The sequence below is a fragment of the Chenopodium quinoa genome, unplaced genomic scaffold (assembly GCF_001683475.1).
Source record: "Chenopodium quinoa cultivar QQ74 unplaced genomic scaffold, ASM168347v1, whole genome shotgun sequence".
Taxonomy (NCBI): Eukaryota; Viridiplantae; Streptophyta; class Magnoliopsida; order Caryophyllales; family Amaranthaceae; genus Chenopodium; species Chenopodium quinoa.
Window position 1 is genome coordinate 479,293 of NW_018743381.1, and position 26,343 is coordinate 505,635.

Here is a 26,343-nt window from a genome sequence, read left to right on the forward strand (position 1 = left end):
TACATTCTAGTATTTCTTATTTTAGTGGTTTCACCTTCTCCATTATCCTTTTTTGAGCTCGAACAATCATTTTACCTTTTTATCTAATCATGGAAATGTAGTCTATTTGTGCTTTTCTTATACACTGTTTTGATACTTTCTGCTAATCTTACATGCATCAGTGGGATAACCTTGCTTGCATTTTAATAGCATAGCTAATAATATGACGTGGTGTTTTAAAATCGCTCTCTTTAGACTAGTCATCAAGTCTTCTTTTCTTCAAAAAAAAAAAAAAAAGTCATCTAAGTCTTCTCGTACCTAGTACATTAATATTAGGTATTTGGATAGTGACCCATTGTGAGCAGATATACTATTGTTTGAACTTTATTTTAATAATTCTTTTCTACCAAGCATCAAACAATATTCTTAAAATTTTCAGCCATCCACAAACATTCGCTTTATACACAAAAAATCCACATATAATGTAGTTTACTTCAACCCAGATTCCTCCTCCCCTAAAGTATTAGATCTAATAAGTAGTTAATGTGACCAAATTGTCCTTTGACATTTGCTTACTTTGGCATTTGAATCCAGGAGTAACAAATGTCAGAGTTCATAACCGTGCGTTTTTGGGAAGTTTATGAATGTAGGGAAGTTTCTTCGGAGTTACAACAAAGTTATTAGATGTTCATGACCATTACGGACCTACGATCTCTAATACATATCAATTCAGAAATATTGTTTAAAAAAATACCTTTGCAAGACTTTAACAAAAAATGAAAGATACCTGATAGCAATTGTTAACTGTAGCCAGCAGAAAACCATCTTCAAGGAGTACGCGACGGCAGAAAATGACTCCTTGGAAGATCACTGGTGCCCTAATTACGAATTTTAGTAACCTTCTAGTGTATATAGACCGACAAAAAGTATTAAGCCATTCAGTGAAGCTATGATCCATACATTCCATAGCTTGAAAACATCAGTACACGTGGACACGTGGTAATGTAAAAAGCATGAGATAAAAACATGTTTTCATATCCAGATTGTGACTGTAAGTTGCAAAATTGCCAACATGGTAAGCTAATGACTACTTCTGAACAGTCACTGCATCTGAATTTTATGTATAGCCTACACATGAATGCCATCAGCTCATAAGCATCACCTAGAGTTTGAAAATTAGTGGACAAACTTGCACCAATGACCCTCCTATATACACAATTGCGTAGTCAAAATTCAGATATTCTTCATTTTTTCCCTCTCTGGAGTTAAAAGAAGTCTGCAAACAAGACTCAATCACTTCTCCTACTGCTGCCAGCACTAGGTGAGTTATGCTCAGTTAAAACCTTAATGACATTAACCAAGGCTCGCAAGCGGTCCCATATGTTCAAACCATAAAGTGTTTCAACCAGAGTTTGCTGGAATTCAAAGGCATGATCTGCAACAGGATACTGCAATGGGCAGGAGAAAAGTTAGTTCAGTGTTGCTAAGCAAGGCACCCATTGTTGAAAATAACTCAAATGTTTGTAAGAAAACCTGAATGGGTTTCGGTATTTTGGTCTTGACGTATGGCCACCATCTATCTTCAACCACTGATTTTACAAGACAGCAGGCCCTTAACCCCTCGATACCAGCAAATCTACCAAAGCCACTGTCCTTTACACCGCCAAAAGGTAGGGACTGAAAATGATTTGATATATAAGCAAAGTAAGCAGTTTAAAGAGAATCAAGTATACATTGACTCTAAATCTCAAGGAGACTAGAAATAATACGTATTGTGAAAAGGAAAAAAGAAAATGTACTAAAACCACATGCTCATCAAACAATACAACATATACACCATTAAAACATACTGTGACTCACAATTATTACTTTGTATCTTTGAAATCATGTTTTCCAATTTTAAAGACATCATAATACTAAAATTATATACAAAAAAAAATAAAGGTACCTGGCACATGTAATTAGATGCAAAGTCATTAATTGCGGCAATTCCACAGTGTAGCTGTGATGCAATTCTTCTGGCTCGACTCTGACTTCTAGAAAATACAGCACAGCCAAGCCCAAATCTTGAGTCATTTGCCAGCCTGATAGCTTCCTCGTCAGAGCTAACTTTCATGATGGGCATGATTGGTCCAAAAGCCTGGACATCACCGAAGACTATACAATGAGTTTGAGGTGCCAAGTAATGACGAGAATGGGGTAAAGTGGTAAACTAGCATAATTTGAAACACTCTCCATTAATTATAATATTATTTACTCTCGGTCTTGCGCGGTCATATCTCACAGCTAACTCACATGCATCAGATGTGATCAGAGCTTATGCCGGCTGGTGAAAAAAAAAAATTATGTCTCATCTAGTTCCTAAATTTGTACCATCAATATACATGAATTACCTCTTCTTGCATAATGAGCATGGAGTGGTTCACATTTACTAGTACAGTTGGTGGAAAAAACTGATCAACAGCATCCGTCCCCAAATTCCCGAATCGTCCACGACCAGCAATCTCTGCTCCTTTGTCCAAGGCGTCGATTACAAGGCTTTGAAGCTTTTCCACATGGTCTTGCATACAAATTGCGCCCATATCACATTTCCCTGCGAGAGGAGGGCCCTGCGGATTCCAATTTAAACTTCAACCGTGAGAAAATCTATAAAAAAAAAAAGATTTATAGCTTTAAAGCAAATAAACACTACTTATCAGAGTAACCAAATAAGAGCTACCATATACAACAGACTTGAAAAGTAGGGGGGAGGGGGGGAAGTAGGCTGGTTAAAAAAAACAACTCAGATATTGATTATAACTAAACTACAGTAAATTTAAGCATCTTGAAGTTTCTAAACTGCAAACGCACCGCTGTAACAGACTTGACAATCTTGACCACCTGAGCAACAAAAGCATTGTAAACATCGCGATGAACATAAAACCTCTCAGCCCCTGCACAGTTCTGCCCACTTGATTGAAGACCAGCTCTAACAGCCACCTGAGCAACCTATACATCAAGGATACAAATTTTCAGTCAATGAGAAACCAATCATGTTAAAATTCAGGGAGGACCAATTTAAGAATGCTATAGCTAATATGTAATAAAAGAAAGATTGCTTACATGTTCGACGTCTACATCTTCACACACAATAAATGCGTCTTTCCCACCAAGCTCAAGTGTCACTGGAATGAGTGTCTCAGAAGCCTTTCTCATTATCTAAGCACATCAATAAAGCATTAACTCAAGCCCTAACAAGAGTAAAAATAAAGGAAGGCTCTAGTAATACAGAGAAAACAAAGACTGTAGGGCCTTATTAAGCATATATGATTTCAAAATACCCCAAATCATTTTGGGACCAAGGCTTTGTTGTAGTTTCTGTTGTATGATTACAAAATAGCTTTAGCTTATAGAGCAATATCCAGCAGAGCATTATTTCCGGCAAAGTGAAGTATATGTATATAAGAAACCTAAATGAGTCGTTCACATAAATTTATTCTTTCTTAATCATACTTGCAACTGGCCATCTTGAGGTTTTATAGACACATCATGAAAAATAAAACAGTTTTAGACAAGCAACAGCCTAAATGAAGAACAAAGGAAGAAAAAAAAAGGGGGGGTGGGGGGGTGGGGAGAAGAAGAAGAATCCAGATGAGCATGACATACCTTCTTGCCCACACCAGGTGAACCCACAAAAATGATTTTATCTACTGAAGACACCAATGCTTCCCCTGTTTCAGCAAATCTGCCAACGAAATTCAATTAGAGATCTCGTATTGCAAAAGACAAAAGCAAATTTGAACAATCAGAAAGAATGATGCAGAAGAAAAAGGAAGAGAAATTGAATACCCTGTTATCACGTCAACCAAATTCTCAGGAGCTCCCACTGCAGCCAAGGCTGTTTGAATTATCCGAAAGTAGAAACAACCAGACCAACTAGCATGCTCTGAAACCTAAACCAAAAAGATAATTGCTGTCAGAACATTTAAAAGGCCTGCACAGTGGGAGTGTTTTTCATCTAAACTTTATCATATGTTTATATTCCAATTAGATGCTGCAAGAAAGATCATGTTCATGAATAGACCCAGTAACCAAAATCATCTGCTATCAGTCTATCATAGCTGAATAGCTGATTGAATATCAAGTTAAGAAGTTGTAAACCAAGACATTGGCTATATTCAGACAGCTAGGTGGATTATGATTGGTGGTGTTCAAGAAAATGGTAGTAGCATCAATGCATCGTTTTTTATTTTTAATCTAATTTTCCACTTAATGCGATGTTTGAGCAAATACACTTTATCTTTTTATTTCTTCCTTTCTTTTATTGTGGGGAGGTATGGACTGGGGAATATTATCTCACAGGTTTAACTATGTTCTCTGTATACAACTTAATGCCCTTTTAGTGGCAACAAAATACTGTGAAACAGATTATGATTATAAATTTCTTATATCAACCCGACAGTCCAAGATGAGCATGATGCACTTCTTGACTAGGTTGGCTTCTACTTTTCCTTCCCTCAATAACAAATTCGTTGTATAACCTACATTTCAGGTTAGCTAGATGAAACAAACAACAAAAACACTTTTGGTGCCACCAAAAACCAGGCCAAGTCTCACTTCTTGACTCTCAGAGAAGCATCTTTCAAAAGTGTGATTACATCGAAACATATAGGAATATGAGTTATAGAATAGGTCAAAAGTTAACTAAAGCATCATGGTGGTGAAGTTACATACCTTGATAACAATACCATTTCCTGAGAAGACTGCAGCTAGCATTGGATTAAAGATATTATGAAATGGATAATTCCACGAGACAATGGCACCAATAACCCCTAGAGGATGATATTCTACTTTAGATCTCTTGTGAAGCATCGACTTTCCAGAACTCCTGAAATCCAATATGATAAAGGTCAATCTCAGCACAGTGAGCTCTGGATATATGTACCATATTTCACAACTACAGGTCTACAAGACTACAACACGACCTGTACTCACATATAGCAACTTGGAATACTACCTAAATTAAACATTTTACGAAGTATTAATATATATTTGGCCATTTAGGTCACTTTAAGCAGAAGTTTCAGTGCTGGAAACAGCAATGATACCAATTACCAACTATAGATACTTTAGTCAATATATCAGTATTAAAATCAGGCATATAAGTTTAAGACTAACTAATTATCGACAACGAAAGACCAGCCATGCCACCTAGTGGATAAGATTGGATAGGTTTTGACTTGGCTTAGCTCTTTTAACATTCAGCTCCAACCATCTGAAGATAAAAGCTATGAGTAATTATTAACTAATATACAAGAAATACAAGAAAAAACATAGTTTGATCTTATTAGATATTTCATATGTTACAATGTGTATATCTAAAATACCAACTATTTGAAAATTTATTAATACGTAATTAGAGATCTAAATGGTCAAAGGTGTGTTTTGAAGACCGTGAAAAGTTAGATGTAGCAAGTATATTAAGATGGAGTCGTTATTTTCCCAAGTATGATTGTATCTTCATTGAGTAATTATTTAATTGAAACAACACTGAGACATAGCACGCCAAAAAAAAAAAAAAAAAAAAAAAAAAAAAAAAAAAAAAAAAAAAAAAAACAATCATGCTGGTGAAACTTCAACAATACACACACAAGATAAGAAAGCCCTCATCATCTAAACATAACTGAACTAAAGATGCTTGCACATATAAAAATAAAATACATTTTCAGAATGTTTTCCAGTTTGCATGATAAGTAAAAAAGAATTGTGATTGATGAAAATGATACCTGTATTCAGGCTTCAACCACTTTTCGCCTTCTGATAGAAGCCAATGTATTTTTTCACATGTTGTCATTATCTCACCCAAGGAAGCATCAATCATTGTCTTTCCAGTATCACGAGAAGAGATCCTGCAACATTTAATCAGCATACAAAAATGAGTTTCTAAGCACACACTAATTAGTACCAAATGAATCTTCAAGTACTACTCTGAGACTTATGGTGAACCAGATGAACACATATCTACAGATGTTGTGACGTGGTATGTGTATGTTTCACACTGGCTTCTCGCCTTAAAACACCAGACTACCACGAAAGTATTTACTGCTTGGACACCATAAAGAAGCTTAATACATTCAAATTTTCAGAAAATGGAAATGGTATATTTGAAAGGATCACCCAAACTACTCCTTTCAGTATATACACTGAGACATTTCACAAAGTCCAAAGAATAGACCGGTCATAGTACATTTTTACAGGGAGTAATAATCTTATTATATGGAGGCAGAAATATTAAACACCAATTTTTTATTTTTACAGGGAGGCAAAATGTAAATCCCGACTAACATTGGTTATCCAGGAAATATATCCATCAGAGGGTACTGAAAAACTTTAGGCAGCATCCATAGAGATAAAACTTGATAACTAGGATCAGGATTCATCATGGAAGTAGCAAAAGCGATGGTCATACTCCATATGAAACAAAATTAGCTTTTAACAGGAACAAAAATTATAGACTTAAACTGAAACAAGAGTAAGAGAACAGGAAATAAGGAAGGAGATCCTACTCGCATATTAGATCCTGATGCTCAATTATGTACTTTAAAAGTATACGTAAAAATTGCCGTCTTTGCTTGAAGGTACTTTTGGCCCAAATTTCCTGTGCCTTCCTTGCTTGTTCAACACGTTCTCGAACCTGATAACATAAGTGGAACATGTATGTTATGGATCTTTGGTAATAAACACTAGGAAACTATACATTCAGTCGGTGCTATTATATTAAAGTCATTTAGGTTAAATCTTAGGCACAAAACACATACTTTTATAGTTCTATTGGGATTAAGTAATCCTTATACTTTTTCCCTTCTACCAAGTCCTCTAGTTAGTAATTGCAAGAATGTGACTCATCCATAGTTACCATATCCTAATAGAATATAAAGAATAGTAAACCAGGCCTTTTTAGAGTAGGACATTGATAGGTGTTAATCTCTCTTTTCTTCCAAACAGTTATACAGTAAGTAAATTATTATACAACGCATACATAGTTTCCTGAAAGTTAATGAACAAAACATGCCCATTGGCTCCTTGAAGAAACGAATGGGATTAAGAAGAAGATACAAATTAGAACAAAAGATAGGAAACAGTAAGAAAAGTCTTTAAACAAAAAACACCTCACTTTCCTTTCTTGATGAAGTTTTTGTTACTTACATCTAAACAGGTTACATCATATACAACAATCTCAAGCAAGGATATAAAGCTAACTGAAATCACCACATAAGACATCCAAATGAAATCTGTGCAAAAAACTATCAGCACTGCCAGGAATGCAAGTTCTCCTAATCAAGAGCCTTTTAAAGTTCTAAGAGACCTTATGTAATATGACATCTATAAACTTTCTGAACAGTAACATATAAGTCTCAGTTATTTCAACCAGCATGCCGCAAAACATGTCTGGAGACCAAGGACCCAGAGCTATAATTGGGTGTCAAAAATTAATCATCAAGAGGATAACATAATCACCTAACAGAGCTCATTCTGTGTTACATGCAATGATAATTTTTTAAAAAGACATGGAAGTAACACGGACCTCGTCTGGCTTCAATGCCGGAAAGAATCCTAGGTATTTCATTGTAGCTGGTTCATAGCATTGCACTTTGTCTGTTTGTCTTCCCCTTGTTGGTATCTGCTCATACCAGTAAATAAACCATAATAAAAAATATGCAACTGCTAAACTACAATGACTCAGCCAATCTAGCTCCATAGAAACAAAACATTGGAAGTATGATCCATTAATTTTTCAACATATTACTTCAATATCAAAATATGTCTACAATCATGCTATTGAGAGCAAAATGAAAGCACAACAAAGCAGAATCTGAAGCAAATTTCACGTTACAGGATATGACACGTTGGCATTGTCTTATGCTTGTACTCCGTATATCATATACGAAGTATTTAGCATTAGCTAGTTCAACAATATTCAAACCTCACTTTGAATCCAAAATTCACTTCATCATTACATACTGTTTCCATCAAAAGTCAGCCAAAAATCAGATACTACTCCTAAATTTCCACATTCACTTAAAAAGGCAACACCTAATATACATTACCAAAATAGAGTCCACATTTCACCAATTCAACTCCAAAATCAACAAATACCTAGCTAAATTAGGAGTAATTGCAAAAAAATTAAGCGATTCAATTTGACTTGATTCAAAACTCACATAGATAAAACTGTTCTCCTTGGTTTGATTTCCGTCATCAACAACTGCAATTACAACAACAACTAGTGAATTACAACAGCAAAAACAGCATATTGAAGATCAAATTATGGAGTAATGGAATGCGAAATCAAAAAAGAGGAGAGAGAAAATACCGTCGGAAACATCAACGTCGATAGAAGGAACATTAGGAGGAATGAGCATCAAGAGAAATCTGCAAATGGCGTAAGCAAATAGAAGCACTAACAATGGCCACCAAAACGCCATTGATTACAACTTCACTGGAAATTGCAATTTGACTTTTGAAAGTGGAAACCTAGAGTTGGAAGAAGAAGAAGAAGAAGAAGAAAATGATCATCGATTTTTGGATCCTGAATCAGCTTCTTCTTCAGCATTAGTAGATGACAAACATGCTTAATACAAATCAACTACGGAGTAATTACTTTAATATTACTTTTTTTTATTTTTTTTTATTTTTTATTTTTTTTGACATGAGAAGTGGAGTATCACAAATATTGCTCAACCAGGCACTAGCTACTTAGCTAGGACCGGGAGTTGATTCAGCTGAATGGCTAATAGACCAATACCCGAGATTGGACGGAGTTGTCCACTTTCAAGGGTAAAATGATAATCTTAAGCTTTTAACCTACTCGTATATTGTATTGGTAATTGATGTATTTACGGTTACCTATGTCGTAATATAGCAGGTATGATTGTAGGGATGACAATTCAGGTCAGCAGGTCGGGTTTCAAGTCAGATGTCGGGTCGGTTTTCGATGCTTAAAAACTATCAAAATTAGTGTAAAACTTTTTATTATTACGAAATATGAAACTTGGGTCAATTCTGGTTGAATTCGGGTTCGACTCGAATTGGGTTCAGGTATCTCTCAGTAACTTCAGGTTGGGTTTGAGTTGTGTTATCGGGTCGAGTGTAGGGATTGTCAGCTCTAGGTATGAGTATGACTTTGATGGATAGTGAGTAGGTATGAATATCAAAAGACATGTGTACATTTACAGGTAGTGGCAATGTGTTTACAGGTAGTGGCAATGTGTTAGATTTACAATAATACTTGCAACTCCTCTTATATCCCCTAGCTTACCTCGCATTCGTTCACCCACTTTTCTTATCTACATGTTTGTCCAATCTCCACAACCGTTTATTATTATTATTATTTTTTAAGTGGGTAGTAGGCAAATAATAGGCGAGTATGCTAGGGTAATAAACATGTAATGGATATCTACTTGGGTGGTGAAAGTAGAAACGAGTTTAGATTTATGTCTATCTATGTGAAGATGAATATTGAATAGGAAAAATTGCCCGCAATAATCCGACCTTTTGGCCGTCCGCTGAAAATAATCCCACCTATGGATTATTTTTAAATAATCCCACCTTTATACCCACCCCGCTATAAATGATCCCATTTTACTTAGAACCGGTTGAGCAGGTAATTTTTTTTTTTAAGTAGAATTTACACGTGTCACTTATTGATTAGTCTAAAAAATAAATAAATAAAAAGTAAAAAATCACCACCACCCCCTAAGCAACACCAATTCAGCCACCACCATACCCACCACCACCCAACCTAAACCCTGGAACCGCACCCACATATGAAACCACCGCGACGGAGGAAGGAGAGAGAGGCCAAAATTGCGACGGAGGTAGGTGAGAGAGAGAGGCCGGAATCGCATGAAGGAGACTAGGGGAGAGAGGCTGGAATCGGGATGGACAAAGGGAGGAACGACCGGAATTTGGACGGGGATGGGGAGAGGGACTGGGATCGGGACGGGGGAACAGGTTTTCGAGGGTGGTTGGTGGTTTCAGGGTGAGGGGACCACGAGTCGGCGGTTTAGGGGGAGGGAAAGGGTGGACAAATTGAGTTGTTGGTGGCTGACGGCGCTGACGCTGGAGTTGGGGGCCGGTGATTTCGCGACGGAGGTTGGTGCTGTGATTGTTGTCATGAGGGAAGGAGACGGTGGTTATGTGATGGAGGGAGGCGGGGTTTCAGGGGAGGGGGTTCAAGGCACCCCCGGCGCTAGGGTAGGGGGTCTGGGTGACCGGTGCTACGGGATGAGGTGTCAGGGGTGGCGGGGAAGGCTTGGGCTGGTGGTGAATTTTATTTATTTATTTTTTTTTAGTTTTTCTTAAAAAAACATTTAACTTTTTTTAAAATTTAATTTATTTTAATTTTTTTTGACAAATAACATGGCGACACGTGTCAAGTAACTTGTTATAACAGGTTACATGGCCGGTTGAGACCATTTATAGCGGAGTGGGTATAAAAGTGGGATTATTTAAAAATAATCCATAGGTGGGATTATTTTCAGCGGATGGCTAAAATGTCGGATTATTGCGGGCAATTTTTCCTATTGAATATATAACAGGCATACCAGCCATGTATAATAGATATGTGGTAGGTATAAAATTTGATGGGTATGACTACAAGGGAGGGGACTACATGCACACATTTTCCATCCCTAGTCCCTACCTAAGAGTCTAAGACTTCAATGATTTTGTTTGCATTTAACTTTTTTAATCTAGTACTTCGTATTTCTTATTAATAGTGATGAGAAAAAAAAAGGGTCCTCAAAATTAAAATCGGATTCCATTAAATTCTGGCCCTCAAAATGTGTTTAATGAAATTGAATCTCCAAGAAGAACAAATTTTCTCACTAAGCCAAGTTTTTTTCATTTCTTGTGAATTGTGATCCATAGGAATATAAGATATTTCGAACTATAATTTCTTGTGAGACAAGACACAGAAAAAAAAAAACGAAGAAAATAAATAGTGACGCCCCCCAAAAAAAAGACACAAATTGGAAATTGATAAGTTCGTTTCTTCTCCACCGAGCCAATAGCCGAACTCAAAACTATAAAAAAAGGGAAGAACAAAAAAAACCAAAATAAAACAGGGAGAAAACCTAATTATACTTCTCTCTCCCAATTTTCAACAATCTCTGAAATTCCATTGTATTTTTGTAAGCTCTACTCAGATATTCAGAGAGTCTGAGATATATTAAAGCCAAATATGGTATTTTGTTTGTCCCAATTTCTGGGTTTTTTTTATTCTTAATTAGATATTTAATGGGTATTAATCAATTTGTTTGGACTTATATGATGGGCAGGCTGCAAGAATACTCGCCCAAGTTCTTGTGATGGGTTCTGGGATGTTAGTTCGGGCCGTTGCTCAAGCTTACCGTCAAGCTATTGTTAGTAAGTTTCCTTCTTTCTTCTTCATTTTTACCATTTGTTTATTTATTTATGAACTCTTACTTTGCGCCATTTGATTACAATTGAGCCAAAAAAACAAGTATTTGATTTATAGGCTTTTTTATGGGTTATTTGATGATTCAATTGGGATGGTAAGTGGGGGTTTTATATGGTTTTTCAAATGGGTTATTGGTGGAGTTTTTAGGGGCATTGTTAATTGTGAGGAATGGGGTGAAGAAGGAAACAGTTAATCTGAATCACATGAATAATGTACATAACTTTTGGTGAACATCACTTTAAATTATAAAACTATCTTGATGCTCGATTCGTTATCATTTACGAACTTTGGGGTTCAGCTCATCGTTCTCTGGAGATTTATGAGTAAGTATTGTTTGGGGATACATTGGCATTGTATTGTTATTGTTTTATATGAGGATTTTTTTCACTTTTGGGAAGAAATTTAGAAGAATAATTTGGTACTATATTATGCTATTGAAAACTCGATAATGAGGATGGAGGAACAAATGATGTAGAATGGAGTGAGTTAGTTGCGGAATTAGGATCCTTTAATTCCCTTTTTTCAAAGAATTGAAAGCTTTTTATTAGTTATTGAAATAGAGCGTATGGTGTTTCTGTCCCATGTAATCACTTTGAGATAGGAGTTTGGTTCTGGAATTACTATGTAGTTCCTTGTGTCAAACAACCTTATATTCTATTCTCTCTTTCCTTATTTCTTGAAGGATTCTATCTTATCAAACTGTGGTCCATTAGCATCATACTTTTACAACCTGTCATGTCACCTGTGAAGTTTTGGTCTCAGTTATTAAGTTTGATGAAGTCTAATTGTGTAGCGTTTAATCTATGATTTGAAAGGGAGAAAATCTTAATCATCACTTCGATAGTAGTATCAGTTTCCGATATTGAGTCCATATTTTTTTATGAGAAGACCAATGAAAGGTCCTTGATATGCCAAGGAAGCATATGTTCCAATGCAAGCAAACTTTTTTGTAGAGGTTTGTGTTTGTGCTTTTTGAATAGCATCTGTTGAAGGGTCTGAAATACTGGGTCACGACAACTTAGTTAAATAGGGTGGCAGCCTTGGTAAGGCTTATGTGCTCTTTAACGAAGCTTTTAACTACATTGTTTTTATCTCTCATTTTTTTCTTTTTTTGCTTGTGATAATACACATGGTTATGATTCTTGTGTATACCTTTCTTTATGCAAACAACTTATTATTGGAAAAATTCTTGATATGACAAGGGAAACAAGAGACCTTACTTTCTTCCTAAGATTCCCTGATCTTTTGCTCTTTGGTCTTAATTGAATGTCATATCTGCCTTATTCAAGATTTTGGAATTTCATCAGGGTTTGGAAATGATATCATTAAACTTCATGACAACAAAGAAATTCTTATATGGAGTCTTACTTTTAAAATTTTGAGCCAAATTTGGAGGAAAGCTACAGTCAAATGTCTAGATGTCCCTGCACACTAGCTTTATCCTGAATCGAAGTTGCTGGAACTTCTTTGTGTAGTTTTCTTCAGATCATCCATGTTATTGATGTTGAGAAGTTTTCAATGTTTGTTTGCTGTTTGGCGAGGTGAGGTGGGGCATGGAAGGAAAGAAAGTGAGGGATGGTGATGGCCTTCCTTTACTTAATTTTTGCAAAATAAGGAAATGAGAACCTGTAAAGGCTGTAATAAACTATTGTGAAGACTGAATTACTGAATAGTCCTGCAGTCCAATATGTGTTTAGAGTCTAAACCATTAATATCAATGAATTAGCATCTTTCTTCTTTCTTAATTGCCCAATGTTTTTTTTTGGGTTTGTGTATAGATATCGATTCAGCAAAATTGATTTTGTCATTTCTTTCTGGCTGCATCGTGAAGTCTGGCAATAAAATAGATTTGCAGAATTTGTTAACCTTGATTGTGATTGTGTAATGTACATTTGTTTAAATGCTCCACTTTCATTAACCAACACATATATGTAGAAAATTAGACGCTTTTAAGATAAATGTTTGGGGTTTTCTTTATTTAATTTCTAAGTTTACTGGAGAACAATTTAGGTATCATGGCGCTTACTGAATTGTTGCTTTGTTTACTGCAGATGCATCTAAAACTGGTACTGCGCAAGAAGCAATGCAGAACACAGTTCGTAAAGCAAGTCGGGCTCTCACAGAGCAAGAAGCAAGACAGATTCTTGGAGTCCCTGAAAATGCCGCCTGGGAGGAAATTGTGAAAGTCAGTGTTCCTTCACCTTTTAAACAATGCATTTATAGAAAAGCAGATGTGATTTTTAAGTTTTAACTTTCCTGTAGCATAGCTCTCCTTGTCATATATCTTTTGATTTGTGCAGAAGTACGACGTTTTATTTGAGAGGAATGCTAAGCAAGGGAGCTTTTACCTTCAATCAAAGGTCCATAGAGCAAAGGAACAGCTGGAGAGTGTATATCAAAACAAAGGTCCATAGAGCAAAGGAACAGCTGGAGAGTGTATATCAAAACAAAGGTCAGGGTTATTCTTGTTAAAAAAGCTTGGTTGGATCTTCATTCCGCAGACAGTGCTGCTTTGCCTTAACATAGAATATTTTTAGTTAGAATGGTATTGTTTGAGCAACATTCATTCTTTCTTGTAACTAGTGTGCCATTGCGCCTTCAATCTGAATATCTGTGGCTACTTGTTGCATAAAAATTTTGAGAGTAGTTGCTTCCGAGTGGCCAAAATAATGTATGCACGATCTATTTTTTTCTCATTAAAAGTTTACAAATGATGTCTTATTATTTGATTGGTTCATTCATTTAAAAACTTCTAGCTATATATTTATGCATTTATAACGAACCTTTATTTTGTCTGGATTTTGCTGAAATTCAAAAACAAATGGGTTTGAATTATACATGGATGCCCCAAAACTACCCTAGCTTTGCATATACTCCTTCCATTCCACAATTAACTTCATAAAAAAGATATGATCGACAAAGAGATTAGGAATAGTTAGTTTAAAATTTTGAATGTGGATGAGTAAGCCAAAACTAAGAGAAAGCTTTGGAAAAGAGATAGCGGAGAAAGAAGATGAAGTGCGAAGTTTTATAGGAACACCTGAAAATTGACAGTGAAAAGTTATTCTAGGTATGCAGGGAGTATAATTTCCCCTATTGTAAGCTGCTAGATGATAGAAACTATTGTAAGAAAGTAGTTTTCCCTTCCTGAGGGTAAATACAAACATCAGCTACAGGCTGACATTAAATTGCACACATACATGCAGCATGCCATTTTAAGATGAGAGTTTTTACTTTAACATAATTCTACAAACAACTGAACTTATTAAGAACAACTCCACTGAACTAGCTCGAGAGTCGAGACAGCCAAATGGCCAACAGAGGCTCATTTGACAAGACCCTTCACCAGACTAAATAAGCTGAAACTCGGCTTGAAATGAAACCACTTAGCGTACAACGGTTACAGGGCAAGATGCATTGTTCACAACATGGTTGCTGACACTGCCTAAGAAAACCCTGTCATGAAGAAAACAATAAGAATAGTAAGATCCTTAACATAAGTGAAAGACCTAAGCCAGTTAAGTAGAAATTTCCCTTTCTCTAGCTTTTATAACCAAGCAATATACCATTCGATCAAAGGACTAGATTAATACTTCAAATGAAATGATTTTTGTGAGCAGAATTGACATTAGATTATTTTTTTTCCTTAGTTGGCTGCTATGGTCTTCTTATCTATTACACCTGCATTTTTTAACCAATAAGTCAAGTAGAATTTATTTCGCTCAATACTCTGTGTTCTATTCACTTCTTGATGCTTAAGTTGGAGAAAGAAGAGGTTTTACTATAAAATTCATCATCTTGTTCAGATATTTCATGCAGAACCTTATGCTCCACAAAGTCCACAGACCACAGACAATCATTTTCCTTTAGCCCTACTGATGGTGTTTATTCATTGATTTTTTTTTACCTGCTTATCAATCCTTTTTTCACAGAGGCCCCGAGATAAAATAATATCTCTAAACCCAGCTTCAATTTTACTGATAAGACACTGAAACCCCCGTCCCAAAATCATGCACCAACCCTCCAAACCCCAGCATTTCTAGGCTGAGGAAATGAGAATGGGTCCCAATTCTTCTTCTTGCTTAAGGTTCAAGGCCATACTTTTCGATTATCTAACCTTCTTGTTCATCTGGGCTCCTTTCTCACTGACGACTTTGCTCCTCTTCTCCTATACTGGCCCAAAGTTTTTGCTGGAGTTTACTTTTTTCAGAAGCCTGCCTAGTGAATCAGGACTATATGGGATCTTCTTGTTCAGGACAGGATGGGGTTCAAACTTTTGATAGTGAGGGATAATTATATGGTAATTTAACTCAGTTTAGTACATGGCCTATTATTTAGGTACGGAAGAAGTATCTTTTACTCCTCTCCTTGCATAAGTAGTGAACTGGAGCAATTTTCAGAAGACTGACTATAAGATGTTAAGACATTATTAAGTTCTATAGACAAAAGCCAATAACCAGTGAGATTTAAAACATGATGAATCCATACAATCCTATTAACACAAGGTAGAAATTAAACCAAAACCAACCTCTTAAGTGTTCCTAGTCCTCTGTTTCCGATAACAAGACAGCTCAAGGGAATGCTATCAATTGATTCACATAGCTTCTCACGAGGATCTCCCCAGAAGATTTTCAAGAGTGGGACAACCTGTTCAATAAAGAGGCTAGTTTCTATCAAAATCCGACAGTAGTTTGTTCTAAGAGTAATAATATGCCGAAGGCTAAAATGAATGTTATAACATACCCCTTTCTCCCGAGCTGCATTTTTTACAATCTCAAGCGTCTCTTCATCAGGTACTACTCCATATTTCTTCATGATGGTGGGGTTTGAGAAGTCATCATAAGGGATAAAAGCTGTAAAGAAATCAGAATTGTAGTATTTGAATGAGAAACTAATATGAGCCTTATCTTTTAACATAAGTGTTTGTTATTCGTACATTAAAATGTTATGTTCGTGTTCGTGTTAATTTGTTGATCAAGGTTACTGCAGCCTGCAGTCTTCTCTTCTACATAATATTTTCTATAAGCAGATTAAGCAGGGAGTTTTCCCTCCTTTTTATATGACTCCTTGTTTTAACCATATATTTTTTTTGGCTTTGTATGTCTTACAGAATACCTATTTAAAAAAGCTTATCATTTTAAACGCCCTTAAAAGCACCTCTTAAATGAACAAAGTATATGCATCTGTTCTTGTTTGTCAACCCCTATTTCTAAAAAATCAGCAAAATTTGATTCGAAGTTTTTACTCTTTGATCAATTACAAGATTTGTTCCAAACTTTCAACTTCAAAAAAGCACTAAATAACCTAACGCCAAATAAAATGAATGTCAACTAGCATGGTTGGTTAAAGAATACATACGAGAGCCAGTTTTTTCCCAAAGCTGCATTTCACCGGACTCATAACTATGTTGAGGGTGAACCGTGATAAGAATGAGGTGATCACCTTGGCGAACCACGTTATCCAACGCCCACTTGAGCGCCTTCTTACTGCAAACCGAGAAATCAACAGCAACTCCAACTCTCTTTCCTTCTTCTGCCATTCTGTTTTTTTCTCTTCCAAAGTCTCAATGAGATGATGAAGAAGATTGTAGAATGATTGAATGTTGGAATAAAAATGAAGGAATAAAATTGTCAAAAGTTAAAAGCGGAAAAAACTGCATAAAAATGACACGCTCCTAGTTTTTTACGAATAGTAAAAGGTGGAGAAGCTGACAAACAAGAGGAAATCATAATGTTATTGCCCCTGTCTTTTCCGATTGCTACGGGTCCGAATTTGGAGTTCATTCTTCTCCTCTCCTCTTTCTTTTTTGAGAATCTTCTTAGTGTTTTTGGAGGCCTATGACCCACATGACCAATGTAACACGAAAACATCTCGAGTTTTGAAAATAGAGATATATTAGAATGGAAAACTTCTAATCCAAGTCGTTTTGGGGTTTCATTAGACGGGAAAAATCTCAAGTCTTAGAAGGTTTTGTGTTTCCTAGAATAATAGGCGGGTTATGGAAAATGAACAAAGTCAGATTCAAATTAAATTGTTTAGGTATTATGGGAGGATTAAATATTACATACATGAGTTTAATATGAAGTAATCAACTAGTTTTCAGATTATCAAAAGTTTTTTTTTTCTATGTATGAAATGAAAGACTCGTTGAGTGAAACGAGCACATTATATGTGAACTTATTTCAAAACACTTTTTAGGTATTGTTTGGGTTCAATTTAGTCCAATTGGGCCTAGGCATTAAATGATCCAATTAAAAGCCCAAGGTCAAGGTTCATCTCTCCAATTGTGTTAAAGTCAAAGATCAGTCCTCAAGGCAAACCAATTGGGCTAAGGCCCAACTTCTCCATATATGCAAAGGTATAAAAGCCATCAATATTACATTTGTACATTCATTCAAGAAAAGCCTCAAGCAATTAATTCTCTTGCATAGTGTTCTCTTTCTACACACTGTACTGACTTTAGCATCGGAGGGGCCTTCCTCGGCAACACCCCCGAGGCTAGTTTACGTGTGTTTACTGTGTAGGAAACCTTCGGCCCAACATCACTTGGACCGAATCCAGTCTTCTCCACTTCATCGGACCTTCGACAAGGTCCCATTGTTTTCACCCGAAACAATTTGGCGCCGTCTGTGGGGAAGACTTTCAAAAATCTTTAAGCCAAATTTCTAACCAAGATCATCTTGCAATTATCTTATTAGCAATGGCTAAGAACCGCAAGAGCAAAGGCCTCCGTCAAGGAGCAGGCGAAAAGCCTAAAACCCCTACACCATCACCCTCGCCGGACCGGAACTCTCCCAAGGGTGCCAGCTCGGGGGGAGGATCATACAGGGAGGATTCCCTTTCTCCCGTAATTCATAACTCTCATCATAGGCCGAGTCACTCTCGGTCTAGCAGGGGTGATTCCGATCATAGGACACATTCAGTGCCCCAAAGCCAACCATCGACTGTGCGCTCTCATTCCCATACTCGGCCGAGGACCCCTTTGACGGGGCCCAGCTCGGAGGAGGTGGCAAGAGCGCTGGTAGTGCTCATGGAGGCAATGAGGGCACAAAATATGCCACCACCTCGTGATCGAACTCCTCCGCATACCCGGCATCAACGGAGGAAGCTAGACCGTGATGGTGGGAAGCTTCCTTCCTCCCGGGAACTGGGAGAGTGGGAAGAGGATACCTGGAAAACTGAAAAAGAGAGGAAAAAGAACCCTCAATTTTTCAAAGGATCCTCATCCTCCCGACCAGAAACGCATAAGAGCAGCAGCTCAGCTTCTCGGCCAGAATCTACTCACCGGGAACAACATGAGACTGTTCGCCGAAGCGTCCTCGACCGACTCGGCGGCAAGGAACCGAGCGTGTACAATCGCCTCTCGTTCCCTGCGGCCGAGGCCCAGACTTCCCAGCCAGGGACGAAAACCACTCCTACCTCTCTAAGAGGGCGGAGCGCGGTCCCTTCGGCCAGGAACAAGGGCAAGGCCGTTATGCTACCCGCCAGTTCGCCATTCGAGCAATGGATACTGGAAGAGCACGTGCCCACGGTTAAAATACCGTCGCACATCACATATGACGGGACCTCGGATCCGAAGGACCACGTGGCCTCGTATGAGACTCATATGCATCTTTGCCCCAGATCCGAAGCGACTTGGTGCAAATATTTCCCAACCACTCTCAAGGGGGTCGCGCAAGCGTGGATCTCCAAGGGAGTAAAGCAAGACTCCATAACAGGGTGGGATGATCTGTCCTCCAAATTTAGGAGCAAGTTTTCCACGGCAAACCACCGAGAGAAGACTACTGCAGAACTCATGAGTCTGCAACAGGGGGAAACCGAAAGCCTCCGAGACTATCTGACCCGTTTCAGTAACGAGTCATCCAGCGTCTCTCAGCTGGAAGATTGTTCAGTAACGAGAACACTGGAACGCTGATGTACTGAAAAAATATCATGTGTAAATCCTTCGGGGCAGAACAATCTTTGTAAGTACATTTTGAACTAATGAAAGGCCTTGGAGCCGCCATTTATATAAATATTTGCAACTTTTTATCCTTTCAAAGTTTTCTTGGTTCTATCTACTCTTTAAGGGTTTTTTATTCAGCCTCGTCTGAAACCTTCGCCTTTAGGTAACTGGGTTTCAGATTGCTGACAAAACTCGTCTTTTTAAAGAACACTGGTCTTTCAGCTGAAGTCAAACTTTAGTAAGACTTGTTCTCCAAAGATATGAGTCCATGGACAATTCTGGGATATTGCCTTAACTGAGCCTTGTATCCCAAAAAGCCATTATCCGAAACATTGCCTTCAGTTGGCCCTGTGTTTCGGATATCCATTTTTCAATGATAGACAGAAAATCAAGGATAACAGCAACTGTTGGAAATTGTTTATTCAGCCTCGTCTGAAACCTTCGCCTTCGGGTAACTGGGTTTCAGATTGCTGACAAACTTGTCTTTTTAAAGAACTCTAGTCTTTCAGCTGAAGTCAAGCTTCAGTAAGATTTGTTCTCCAAAGGCATGAGTCCATGGACAATTCTGGGATATTGCCTTAACTGAGCCTTGTATCCCAGAAAGCCATTATCCGAAGCATTGCCTTCAGTTGGCCCTGTGTTTCGAATACCCATTTTTAAGAAATAAAGAAATTGTTTATTCAGCTGAAGCCATACTTCAATTTCTGGGGGGGGGGGGCAAGAAGCACTACCAGTGCAAGTTTATGTTCAGCAGAATTGAAGAAACAGTAAAGCATTAAAAAACAAAGCAGCTGAAGAAAAGAACATCAAATTAATAATTCATGCTCAGAAATTGAGCTACAAGTTCAAATAAGTTAAAAAACTATATCGGCAGCCGCCCACAAGCGGAAAATAACAGCTGCCGAAATACGTACAGAAGCAAAAAAATAAACTGTTTTGTACGACAAGGCAAGCTGAAGCAAAAAACAAACAAGGCAAAAATTCAGAAAGCGGCAAGTCTAAAGTTGAGCGCATGATGAACCGCAAGATTCTGAAGACGACTGCCCGAGTTCCTATGCTTCAGCCCGAGGATCAGACTGGTCAGCATTGTTGGGCCCCATGGTGGTCTCAGCCCCAGCAGCAGAAGAAGCAGGCTTTGCACTCTGCCGAGCCTCCCTTTCCCTCTGTTCAGCCTCCAACTCCATTCTCTCAGCTTCTTCTTCGGCTTCCTCAGCCTTAAGGATTTCAGCTTCGACTGGAGTTGCATACTTCATATGAGGGTCTTCGGGATCCTAGAACTATTCAGCACATTTGGACCAGTCTAACTTCGGCTCAGCATGAAGGCAGACTCTTCGGCACACTCTGAACCCGTTTCTGAAACCCATTTCATATTCTTCCTGGGTATAGACACGGACTTTGAGTAGAGCCTCAGCATCAGCCAACTTCTTCTTTGTCTCCTCCAAGTCTTCCTTGGATTTCTTCAGCTCATCGGCGAGCTTGGAGGAGGAACCTTTCAGCTCATTCAGCTCCTGCTGAACTTGGGAAGCCTCTGTCTGAGCCTGGGCCACTTCTTCCTTTTTGGCCATCAGCTGATCCTCAGCTTCTTGGAGCTTAGCTCTCTGAGCTTCAGCAGCAGCAGCAGCCTCTGAGAGTTGGACATCCCTGGCTTGGAGCATCTCTTCAGCAGCCATTCTGCTGGCTTCAAGAGCTTCTAGCTGTTGCTGCACTTCAGCTTGTGCAGCAGCTCCTTCCTGGATTTGGCTCTCAATGGTAGCCTTGAATTTGGAGATGTCCACTCCCATGTGCTCTTGGAGGAATTTTTCCCCTTCCATCAGTGGGGGAAAAACTTCCTTGCCATAGCATCGCAGAAGGTTTTGAGGGCTTCAACAACTTTTTTCTCATATTCTTCACCCTTCTACTGCTTCTCTTCAGCTGCTGCTTGCTTCAGCTTAGCAAGCTTTAACTCCTCTTCGACTACCTTTTTGTCGTGCTCGGCAGCGTCTACCCTATCTTGTAGGGTATCTATCAGCTCTACAGTGAGAGTCTGATTGTGCACGAACTGAAAACAGGAGCACAAGTTAAAATAAAAAATAATAATAATAATGATAATTAAAGAGCTGGATTTTAAAGGAGATAAAGGCAAGGAAAATCACCTGCATCATCAGTAGTTGGTTAGACCTGGCTGGGTCAGGAACTGATCTGCTGGATTCGCCCATCCCAGCAGTGGCCTTCAGCGACCAAATTCTTGCCTATCTACTTCGGACATGCCAGCAAAATCGCCGAAGTAGGCTGCAGCACCTTCTCGGTTCTGACCCCATATGAGGTCCCAGATGTGATCTGGGATTGGAATTCGGGGGGCCGAGAAACCCATCTCTCCAGATTGCAGAGTCTGGAAGGAAGGAAAGGATGACGATGGAGCTTCTTTAACTTTGGATGGCTCAACATCCTCCTTCTCAGAAGAGTCAATTATTATGACTTCTTCTTCTTCAGGGGTGAGGACGAAGGCCTCAACCTCTCTTGCAATGTCTGCCGTGAAACCCTCAGCACTGGGCATCACGACATCCTCATTCTTGTGCTCAGCAGCACTCTCTTGAACTTCTTCTTGGACCCCTCCCTTAGGTTCGGGAGTTTTCTAATCCACCTCCATCTCGGGAAGTGGCGGAGGGGTCTTTGGAGGTGATTGAGGTGGTGGCCGGGGAACCCTCGACGATCCATTGCCTTCCTCGGGTTCCCTTATTTCGACGCCGATGGTCATCGGCCTCCGCTGAAAGTCATGGGGGCCGATGATGGCCATTCTTCGACGCCTTTTCTAAAGCGGCTGCTCGTCCATGTCTGAGTCTGAGGACTCTTCTTGTATCTGGTCTTCGGGACGAACAGGGGCTTTCCCTTCTCTGTGTCTATTACTCTCTTCAGACTGTAAAAGACAGGGGGGGAGGAAGAATGTGAGTAAAAAAAAAAAACAAAAACAACAAAACAACAAACAGAAACAGACAAAATTAAGTCTGAAAGCTCACCGAGGTCTTCAGCAAAGCCTCGTCTTCTTCAGCTTCCCTAGCTGCAGCTTCTTCTTCAGCAGCCTTGGAGGACCCTTCTCCTCCTTCACAAGCTTCAATAACCCGTGCAACCTCTTCGGCCGTACGGGCAGCTTCAGCTTCTTCGTCCAGCAGCTGAAACCAGGGATCTCTCTTCTTCCACCAAGGCTTCTGCCTCTGATACAGAGCAACAACCTCAATTTGGAAGTGGGAAGAGTCTAGATGAACTTCTCTATGCCTCGGTTCAGTGATAGACGGGGCCCGATCAGTTACAACTCGTTCTCGGTTGACACCAAGACGAGCGTAGTTAATGCCGACGTTGGTCTCGTCCCGCTCTGAAAAAGAAAAGGGGAAAGGTCAGTTCAGTTAGGTTGGCACAGCATAAAAAAGCGAAGTGAGAGGAGAAAAAGAGATAATTAAAAAGCCTCGGCCCCAGCCGAAGAAGCTTACCATCCTTAAACTTTCGGCTGAGGCCGACAGCTGCTAGCATGTTCTCTTGGAAAACATAATGCGTATCGGGGAGCCAAGTCTCCAGGATATGCTGCATTCGGCCGCTGCCCCCCCGGTTCGGCAGCTTGCCGAAGATATTCTGTTGATTAAGGTTCGAATCTGGGCCGTTATCTGCGGGGGGACCTAAACTTCCCATGTCGGGATCAGGCTCAGCAAGGTATCGGGGAGCGCTGAAGACGCAAGGGTGGCCCGGGTCCGTGGGTGCCCTAACCCAAATCCATTGACCTCTCCAGTCCTTGTCTGAAGAGTCGTTCGGCCACATGGTTAGGTACTGGGGCCGAGACTCAATCCGGTACCACCCAGAACCATGACTTCCGTGCCCACTTTGAATATTTGGCACTAGCCGATGAAGATTTTTGAAGCAGTGCAGGTTCGACACATACCTGAAGAACTTGCAGACCCATAAGTATGTCATCACCCTTCGGATGCTAATAGGAGTTAGCTGACATAGGGAAATATTGTAATGGATCAGCTAGTCTCGGACGAATACGTCCAAAGGGAACCTCAGCCCATACTGAAGTTGTCTTGTGTACACCCCCACATACCCCGGGGGTGGACGATGGATTCTATCGGATGCCACGGGCATTCGGCACCAATACCCATCAGCTTCAAGGATGCCGTAATGCAACTCAATTTGTTCGGCAAACCGATACTGTTCGGCATTCTCCACCCACCATGAGTAGGGGCGGTTCTTTATCATGGCCGAAGCTACTTCGGCATCCTCCCACTCTGAAAACCCGGGAAGGATATCCCAAAGGACAGCGGGAACTTCATCGTCCCGCCCAGAAGCGCTTGACCCCTCCGTTCTCTGAGGAGGAGCCGAGGAAATTGGAGTCGCCCTAATCCCTTCAGCAGGGTCAGACTCTGCTCTTTGTCCATTCCAGGTCCCAATCCTGTTCCTGGGATCGGGAATTGGCCTTGCTCTTCTTGGAGCACGGGCTCTACCCCTAACTCCTCTCGCCATTGATAATTTCGAAGAAAAAAGTCGAAAAAAGGGGAAGGAGTTCAAATTTGAAGAAAAATAAACTAAAATCAAAGGAATTTACCTTAATCTGAAGCGAAAGTTGCCGATTTACGAATTGGTAGTGGCGAGTCTCAGTTTCTAAGCTTAATGCTCGGGGAATTTGCGAAGTTTTGATGCGGGTTCTTGGGTTCTCTCGAGAATTCTGGGTTTGTGTTGGTGAATAAGTGAGGAGAGATGACGCGCCTCTAATTATATCTCCAGAAATGGGAATACGGGGAGTCCGCGTTTCAATTTCTCTTAAATACCCCACTAAGTAACCGTTAAACACACGACCTTGCGATTAAACTGCCCATTATTCGTCCAACTTCCACAATTATTCGCCTTAACTGTTGTTATCTCATTAATTACGGTTTAAATTCAAATTTTTGGATTAATTAAATCATTCACTTCCCTCCTTTTCTGATTAAATCAAACCCGACCCGTCATCCTTCCAAATCGGGTCTGGGGGGCAAGTTGTTTGGGTCCAATTTAGTCCAATTGGGCCTAGGCATTAAATGATCCAATTAAAAGCCTTAGGTCAAGGTTCATCTCTCCAATTGTGCTAAAGTCAAAGATCAGTCCTCAAGGCAAGCCAATTGGGTTAAGGCCCAACTTCTCCATATATGCAAAGGTATAAAAGCCATCAATATTACATTTGTACATTCATTCAAGAAAAGCCTCAAGCAATTAATTCTCTTGCATAGTGTTCTCTTTCTACACACTGTACTGACTTTAGCATCGGAGGGGCCTTCCTCGGCAACACCCCCGAGGCTAGTTTACGTGTGTTTACTGTGCAGGAAACCTTCGGCCCAACATCACTTGGATCGAATCCAGTCTTCTCCACTTCATCGGACCTTCGACAAGGTCCCATTGTTTTCACCCGAAACAGGTATAGATATATCATATATGAGTAAAGTAAAATGTATTAATGTAGCACCATAATCTTTGCAAAAGTGACAATTTGGCTCCAAATGCTTCAATAGTGGTTGTTTTACGTCTCAAATGTAATTAACACTTTTAGGCTGCAATCACCCATAATTCACTTGACTTCTGTAATTTTTGGTAGAATTAATTGTTTGAGCTGGATGCTAGCATGATATAGTTAAACTAATATGTTGAAAAAATTCAATCCTTTGAAATTTTATGAGTAAATTAAGCCATTATAGCTTAATTGAATACTTGTAAAATCATCCAAAAGCCAAAGTCAGACCAAACTGTTGGCTATAAGACATGTACCAAACAAGGATTAAGTAAACATCAAAGCAGAGAACAATTTTCTACATTATTATACCAAATTGTCAAATGTATCTGATCTTGAGATTGATATTGAGCTTTAAACCGGTTTAAAGGCGAAACCAAGTAGTATCAGTACAACAAGTTGTGAAAATTGATATCCGATCATCTAGACATAGATATTGAGCACTGGACTGGTCCAAAGGCATCCCAACATTATTAGCAACACAAATACTTGTATTAAGTACAGTACATAACAACAAATTGTAAAACTAGATATCTGATCATCTAGAAATAGATATCGATTTATGAACTTCATAGGTAATAGCTGGCTAACGGATCGAGCAATCTTCAACATCAGTCACAAGACTCAATAATTTGCAGGTTACAATCAGGTCGGGTCATTTCCAAGTCAAGTCTCTTTTGTTGGCCTGGACCGACTTGGTCTCCCAAGACAAAATACTTTGATCAACAATAATATTTAAGGTGATTTGAAATCGGATCAGGAACAATTTGGGTTGAATTTAGATTGGGTCAATAACAAGTCGTGTTAATTTCGAGTCGGGTTAGTAACAGATCGGGTTGAATTTTTGGGTTGGGTAAGTAATAGGTATTGTAAATTTTGGGTCGGGTCAATAACAAGTCGGGTTGAATTGGGTCAGGTCAATAACAAGTTGGGTTGATTTCGGGTCAGGTTTGTAACAAGTTGGGTTAAATTCGGGTCCAGTTAGGAGCAGGTCGGGTTGAATTCAGGTCAGGTTAATAACAAGTCGGGTTAAATTCGGGTTTTGACGGGTTAAAACGGGTTTGAGTCTATTTCGGTTCAAGTGGAGTTCGATGCAATTTAATTAAATTGGCCATTGTAAACCGGTAAATCAGTGCAAGTTGTATACTAGTAAATTGGGGGTTTAAAAGCAAACTGAATGGTTCAACACACCCAATTAGAGTCTCGGAGGATATAAGGGACCATGGTAAACATTTCAGCAATTTTTATTTTCGGGTGAAAAAAGTCAAAAAATTCCAAAATTGAAGACTAATATCCACGTTTTTTGAGAAATTTTGGAGGTTTCTAGGCCCGGTGTCAAAAAGTCTTGAAATTTTATGGGATACATCTCGGGGTCATATAATGCCGTTTGCAACCATATATGATCATTATTTGTTGTCATAAATGTTTGTGGTAGGTTTGAATTAACAAAAT

The 26,343-nt window shown here is 39.1% G+C and overlaps 3 protein-coding genes across 4 annotated transcripts; 1 reads left to right on the forward strand and 2 right to left on the reverse strand.

Moving 5' to 3' along the window:
* Positions 1 to 784: 784 nt before the first annotated feature.
* On the reverse strand, positions 785 to 8,811 carry LOC110738238 (aldehyde dehydrogenase 22A1-like). Its single transcript, XM_021918613.1, has 14 exons — positions 8,333 to 8,811; positions 8,181 to 8,224; positions 7,544 to 7,639; positions 6,525 to 6,652; positions 5,745 to 5,867; positions 4,693 to 4,846; positions 3,808 to 3,911; positions 3,625 to 3,703; positions 3,082 to 3,177; positions 2,830 to 2,967; positions 2,373 to 2,588; positions 1,928 to 2,119; positions 1,513 to 1,656; positions 785 to 1,427 (listed from the first exon to the last, which is right to left on the reverse strand). The coding sequence occupies exons 1-14, from the start codon at positions 8,442 to 8,444 to the stop codon at positions 1,269 to 1,271; spliced, it is 1,785 nt and encodes a 594-aa protein (XP_021774305.1). The 5' UTR covers positions 8,445 to 8,811; the 3' UTR covers positions 785 to 1,268.
* Positions 8,812 to 10,854: 2,043 nt separating this feature from the next.
* Positions 10,855 to 14,170, forward strand: LOC110738241 (mitochondrial import inner membrane translocase subunit PAM16 like 2-like). Of its 2 annotated transcripts, XM_021918616.1 has the most exons (5): positions 10,855 to 11,206; positions 11,301 to 11,388; positions 13,495 to 13,628; positions 13,744 to 13,849; positions 13,896 to 14,170. In XM_021918616.1, the coding sequence occupies exons 1-5, from the start codon at positions 11,204 to 11,206 to the stop codon at positions 13,913 to 13,915; spliced, it is 351 nt and encodes a 116-aa protein (XP_021774308.1). In that variant the 5' UTR covers positions 10,855 to 11,203; the 3' UTR covers positions 13,916 to 14,170. The 2 variants fall into 2 exon arrangements, with proteins under 2 accessions (XP_021774308.1, XP_021774309.1); XM_021918617.1 differs by having other exon boundaries at positions 10,858 to 11,206; positions 13,744 to 14,170.
* A 276-nt stretch (positions 14,171 to 14,446) lies between these two features.
* Positions 14,447 to 17,070, reverse strand: LOC110738240 (universal stress protein A-like protein). The gene is made up of 4 exons (XM_021918615.1): positions 16,802 to 17,070; positions 16,187 to 16,296; positions 15,972 to 16,090; positions 14,447 to 14,899 (listed from the first exon to the last, which is right to left on the reverse strand). The coding sequence occupies exons 1-4, from the start codon at positions 16,980 to 16,982 to the stop codon at positions 14,830 to 14,832; spliced, it is 480 nt and encodes a 159-aa protein (XP_021774307.1). The 5' UTR covers positions 16,983 to 17,070; the 3' UTR covers positions 14,447 to 14,829.
* Between the last annotated feature and the right edge of the window lie 9,273 nt (positions 17,071 to 26,343).